The following is a 6420-nucleotide window of genomic DNA, read 5'->3' as shown; positions in this document are numbered from 1 at the left end:
TGGATGAGATACCCAAACTCTTTTGCCTCAGTTTCCCCATTTGGAAAACTAGGATAATCGAGGACCTATTTTATAAGGCTCTTGTAAGGGTGGAATGAGTTAATATGTAAAGAACTAAAACGGGTGCCTGGGTGGCTCAGTTGGTTAAGCGACTGCCTTCGGCTCAGGTCATGATCCTGGAGTCCCTGGATCGAGTCCCTCATCGGGCTCCCTGCTCGGCAGGGAGCCTGCTTCTCCCTCTGACCCTCCCCCCTCTCATGTGCTCTCTCTCTCTCATTCTCTCTGTCTCAAATAAATAAATAAAATCTTTAAAAAAAAAAAAAAAGAACTAAAACAACGCCTGGCACACGGCGTTATATAAATCTCAGCACTTAAAAGTACAGATGAGATTAGGGGAACATTTCTAATAGAGATCGTAGATAAGACTGACAGTTGTCTAGGGACGCCTGGGTGGCTCAGTGGGTTAAGCAGCTGACTCTAGATTTTGGCTCAGGTCATGATCCCAAGGTGTGGGGATCGAGCCCCATGTCGGGCTCTGTGCTCAGTGGGGAGTCTGCTTGAGAATTCTCTCTCTCTTTCCCTCTGTCTCCCTCCCCGCCTTCACACTCAAATAAATAAATCTTTAGGAAAAAAAAAAAGACTGACAATTGTCTAAACATATATGTGCATATTTCCCCCCCTTTCTTTTTTATACAATAGAATCCTAATTTTTTATATAATAGAATCCTAATCTTTTTTAATAATAGAATCCTAATTTTACTTGGGGCTGCTCCCAGCTCTGGCAACTAAGTGAGGTCAATGAAACACAAGTACAAAAACTGTTGGGGACTCTCTGGGAAGGTTCCTGAAAGAGTGCAAACTGATGAGAGGTTCGTCTTTTTTGTCATCTCCTCTTCTATCTGGAATGCACACATGATAGCTGGAGATCAAGCAGCATGAAGCAGCCTTGAGCATGAAAGCCAGTGCTAGGATGGTGAAGCAGAAAAAGAGAAAGAGCCCGGTGTGGGGTAACACTGCCACAATGTCCCTGGACTGCCTCTCCCCTACCTCTCTTGCATGAGAGCCTCTATCTCGTTTAAACCACTGTCCCTTGGGGTTTCCTTACTGGAAGCCAATCCTGAGTGACTACTATACCCCACGCAAAGCACCAGGAGAGAACAGACTGCCCCCACAGATGTTTAAACACTTCCTAACTTGGAACTAATTTTGACTTAAGTGGTGAAACAGAAGTGGACGGTCTGATGTCTACATACACATTAATCTTAAGTCTTGGATAGGGCTTCCTAATTATATGACACATCCAATACACGAGACACCAGCTTTCCCATTCCCTGATCTAGGATGCTGGAGAAAAATTCAATGCAAGCATCCTCTAGTGCCAGGAAAATTCTGGAAGGACAACTGCTTCCAGTGCTGCATGAATTTGTGCCAACAAAGGATACAGGCTTTCACAGAGATTAAGCTGTAATCTATGCAAAGGGCCGGAGGCACTGGCATCAGCTCCAAACTCAGCAAGAATCCACCTCCCTCGTCAATCCACTCTCTCCAAAGGCTCCCCAGTGGTGGCTTCACTGTACCCTGACTTTGTGATCAGCAGGGCAAACTCCTCCTGTGGGAATGACTGTTTAAATGCAGGAGGTGGCCTTCCTCTGTATGGTGCGAGGCACACTAGCACACCCCAAATTTTAACTTGCCCATTTGTTCCCCAGATATTGTACAAGTGTAGATTCTGATTCTGGAGATCTGGGTTGGGGCCTGAGACTCTACCTTTCTAGCAACCCCCTTAGTGCGGGGCGCGCCACCGCGCGGAGGCGGAGCGCCGAACGCCCGGCCACTCCCGCACATTCATGGTCCACAGTCTGCTTGGATGTAGACTCTCACTTCTTAGGAGAGTTTCTTAGCTGGTGCTTCCTTCTTTCCCAACCGACCTGATCCTCCCAAGTTTACCTACTCACCCTCATCACCTCCCTTAACATACTCCTCTGCCATACTCTACTGATGGATGCAACGCTAAGCACGGGACTGGTCAGGCCGGGCTACTATTCCTATAGTCATCTATCGTATCTCTTTTGAATGTGGAAAGCTGGAAGAAAGCTCAGCTCACCTGGGACCACACTGTCTGGAGCATGGCTGACGACCCCTGGCTTCATGCACTGCCCTCTCTGTTTGGAAAAGCAAGAACCTGTGGAGCTAAGAGAGAGAATCACAATGAGGCTGACCCTGCCTCGTTCCCCACCTCTTTCCCCCTCAGTCTCTGTGCCTCTCTCATTGGAAACAATATTCCTAGGACACTCTGGATGTTCTCAGTGCACCTTCTCCAGTGGTTCATCTGCATCTGCTTCCTTTGTAAATGCTACAAATCTGCCTGGTGAGGCTGAAAATTCCTCTAAAGAATATCTCTGAAGCAAGAGTCAAGAACTGCAGTGGTTTTGTAGCTTTCAAGAAAATCCCTGGCCCACTATGAATGAATTACTAAGTAGTCTGTACTGAATGGTTCCAGCAAAGGTGGCAAAGACCAAAACGAGCATTTAGAGAAAATGTAGGGTAACGGGGCCCCGGGACAAAATGCAAGTGGTGATCTGGCCCCAGGGGACAGGGGAAGACGCCTGACGTCCCAGGGCGCGATGCTGACCGGAAACCCGACGGGAATCTGCACACTTCACCCGGCAAGCGGGCGACCCCACGCGTCACCGGCCCTCACCCTGAGTACCGCGAGCCGGGGGACGTCAGGCCAGCTCTCCGGGGCAGGAGGGTTGATGGCGCCTCTGCGGGCAGGGGCCCCTCGGGCGGCGTCTGTGGGCCCCGACGCCCGAGCTCGGGGACAGTCAGTGCGGGGCGCGCCACCGCGCGGAGGCGGAGCGCCGAACGCCCGGCCGCTCCCGCAGATCGCAGCCGAGGCGGAAGCGCGAGCGGAGGCGCTCCCACCCGCGCCGCTCTAGGAAGCCCGGAGGCTGGCCTTCTCCATGGTCCCGAGCCAGACCCGCCACCTGCGCCCGGGCGCCGGCTTTCCTCCCGCCCTGCCTGCGAGGCGCCGCGCCCCAGCCGGAGAGCAGCAACTCGGGGACATCGAGTCCGCACCACACTCCGCGTGGGTCTGCGTGCGAGCTCCAGCGCTTGCCAGCAGTAACTTCCTCTCCTAATGAATTCCCAGCGCCAGTCTCTGTCCAGCGGCTTCGAGGCTGTGACCTGAGGTCGCCAAGTCCCAGGTCTGACTGTCCCCGTTCTGATCCCGGCTCCACCACCTATTCACTGCATGGCCTGTGCCAGTTACTGAAACTTTGTGCTTCCGTTTCTCAGTTGGGAACGGCAGTAGTTTCGAACTCACAAACTCAGTGCGGCAATTGAGTGAGTCAACTCGTGCAAAGCACTTAATGACAACTTCTGGTTCTGCATCATAAGTAAGTCAGAGTAAGTTCTAGCTCTGTTGTTGCGGACATTGTTATTCCTGTGTGTCGTTGCCACTTTCCTAAAACACACTCCGGTATCTCTTTCTCTAGTCCAGATAGAATGATAGCACCGGCAGCAGTGTTTCCTATTGGCCAGGCGTGCCAGGTGTTGTGCAGATACCTTTGAGCTAGAGTCCTGTGTATCAACCTGCCCATTGTTTCTTTCTACTTGGCTAATCCACAGGCACCTAAAACTCAAAATGTTCCTGACGGATCTTGTCATCCTTCCCTCACCCTCCTGTTCCACTTTCTAGGGTTGCCCTGTCCCTCCCCCCCGCTCCTCCCTCAAACTGCACTGTAACCCAACTAGGTGAGTTTGATCCTTGGTGAGTTACAGGTAGAGACTACACCAGGTGGAGCTGTCACACGAAGGAAATTTTATTTGCAGCAAAGAAGGAGATTGTGGGGAAAAACTTCCAAAGCTGTGACTCCCCCAGTGGAGGTAAGTGGGTTCTTTTTTACTTAAGGTTGGGATGAATATTCAGAAAGGCGACTTTTGTCATCACACGTAAAGGTGGGCATAAGGTTGCGCAGGTGTACTTAGAAAACATGCCTATACATGCATTCTGTGTTATGTTAACCAAGAGGGAAATTTTAACGTTATAATGACCACTCCATGGTCCATCTGCACAGGTGTAAGCCAGGGGTCAAGCTCAAGCTGGTTTAGGCCAGCTGGAGCTCTTCCTGTTGTTTGCCTCTGAAAGATAAGGTTAACATTCCTGTGAAGAAAGGGGGTCAGTGGGGGTCTTGCTAGTGACCTTTTACCTCATTAACCCTATGGAGATAGATTCAGCACGACTCTCCATCCAGCCAACCAAATCATTCAATGGGGGAGTCATAACTGATCCCTTCCTCTGCATCTCTTCTTACCTGGATTGCTGTAGCAGCCTCCTAACTGTTCTGGTCTCCAGTCTGGCCCCCTCTGCTCCTTTCTTCCCACAGGATAGACAGGGTGATCTAAGATATGAATCTGGGCATGGCACAGTTCTGCTTTTAAAAACCCTTCAAAAGTATCTGATTTTGCAGATATTGTCCCTAAACCTTCAGATTCTAGAATAGCTGTCACTTGCAACATGATACCCTATGTAGAAAACCCAAAAGACTCCACTAAAAAATTGCTAGAACTAATAAATGAATTCAGCAAGGTCACAGGATATAAAATCAACGTACAGAAATCTGTTGCATTTCTATACACCAATCATGAAGCAACAGAAATAGGAATCAAGGAATAGATCCCATTTATAATTGCACCAAAAATAAGAAGATACCTAGGAATAAACTTAACCAAAGAGGTAAAAGATCTGTTCTCTGAAAACTCATGAAAGAAACTGAAGAAGACACAAAAATGGAAACACATTCCATGCTTATGGATTGGAAAAACAAACATTGTTAAAATAGCTATACTACCCAAAGCAATCTACACATTTAATGCAATCCCTATCAAAATGCCACCATCAGGGGTGCCTGGGTGGCTCAGGCTGTTAAGCGTGTCTGACTTTGGCTTAGGTCGAAATCCCAAGGTCCTGGGATCCAGGCCCTGGTTGGGCTCCCTCCTTATCGGATAGTCGGCTTCTCCTTCTCCCTCTGTCTCTCCCCCTGCTCATGTTTGCTCTCTCTCTCAAATAAATAAATAAAATCCTTAAAAAAAAATACCACCAGCATTTTTCACAGAGCTGGAACAAACAATCCTAAAATGTGTATGGAACCACAAAAGACCCCAAAAAGCCAAAGCAGTTCTGAAAAAGAAAAGCAAAGCAGGAGGCATCACGATTCCAGACTTCAGGCTATATTACAAAGCTGTAGTCATCAAGACAGTATGGTACTGGCACAAAAACAGACACATAGATAAATGGAACAGAATAGGAAACCCAGAATTGGACCCACAACTCTATGGTCAACTAATCTGACAAAGCAGGAAAAAATATTCAATGGAAAAAAGTCTCTTCAACAAACGGTGTGGAAAAAACTGGACAGCAACACACAGAAGAATGAAACTGGACTACTTTCTTATACCATACACAAAAATAAATTCAAAATGGATGAAAGAACTACATGTGAGACAGGAAACCATCAAATACTAGAGGTGAACACAGGCAGCAACCTCTTCATCCTCGGCCACAGCAACTTCTTACTAGGCACCTTGCTGGAGGCAACGGAAACCAAAGCAAAAATGAACTATTGGGACTTCATTAAGATAAAAAGCTTCTGCACAGCAAAGGAAGCAGTCAACAAAACTAAAAGGCAGCCTACAGAATGGGAGAAGATATTTGCAAATGACATATCAGGTAAAGGGCTAGTATCCAAAAATCTATAAAGAACTTATCAAGCTCAACACCCAAAAAACAAATAATCCAGTTAAGAAATGGGCAGAAGACATGAATAGACATTTTTCCAAAGAAAACACCCAGATGGCTAACAGACACATGAAAAGATGCTCAACATTGCTCATCATCAAGGAAATGCAAATCAAAACCACAATGAGATACCACCTCACACCTGTCCAGATGACTAAAATGAACAACTCAGGAAACAACAGATATTGGCGAGGATGCAGAGAAAGGGGAACCCTCTTAAACTCTTGGTGGGAATGCAAATTGGTGCAGCCACTCTGGAGAACAGTATGGAGGTTCCTCAAAAAGTTAAAAATAGACCTACCCTACAACCCAGCAATTGCACTACTACGTATTTACACAAAGAATACAAAAATACAGATTCGAAGGGGCATATGCACCCTGATGTTTATAGCAGCCTTGTCAACAATAGCCAAACTATGGAAGGAGCCCAAATGTCCATCAACTGATGAATGGATAAAGAAGACATGGCATACATTTGCAACAACGTGGATGGAACTGGAGGGTGTTATGCTGAGTGAAATAAGTCAATCAGAGAAAGACATGTATCATATGACCTCACTGATATGAGGAATTCTTAATCTCAGGAAACAAACTGAGGGTTCCTGGAGTGGGGGGGTGGG

The 6420-nt window shown here is 47.4% G+C and overlaps 1 protein-coding gene across 5 annotated transcripts in view; it reads right to left on the bottom strand.

Moving 5' to 3' along the window:
• The window catches only part of ZNF619 (zinc finger protein 619), an 11164-nt gene extending 8249 nt beyond the window's left edge, over positions 1–2915 (bottom strand). For 2 of the 5 annotated variants that reach the window (XM_031033956.2, XM_031033958.2), the window contains exons 1-2: positions 2702–2915; positions 2105–2190 (exon numbers count right to left, since the gene is read on the bottom strand). In XM_031033956.2, the coding sequence (XP_030889816.1) occupies positions 2105–2128 (24 nt within the window). In that variant the 5' untranslated portion in view covers positions 2129–2190; positions 2702–2915. Of the gene's footprint in view, positions 1–2104; positions 2191–2701 lie in introns of those variants that run through there. The other 3 variants (XM_031033960.2, XM_031033961.2, XM_081824836.1) reach the window with 2 other exon arrangements.
• Between the last annotated feature and the right edge of the window lie 3505 nt (positions 2916–6420).

The sequence above is a fragment of the Leptonychotes weddellii genome, chromosome 1 (genome assembly GCF_054177405.1).
Source record: "Leptonychotes weddellii isolate Sample4059 chromosome 1, ASM5417740v2, whole genome shotgun sequence".
Taxonomy (NCBI): domain Eukaryota; kingdom Metazoa; phylum Chordata; class Mammalia; order Carnivora; family Phocidae; genus Leptonychotes; species Leptonychotes weddellii.
The sequence above is the reverse complement of the archived record's forward strand: the minus strand, read 5'-3'. Positions and strand labels throughout refer to the sequence as shown.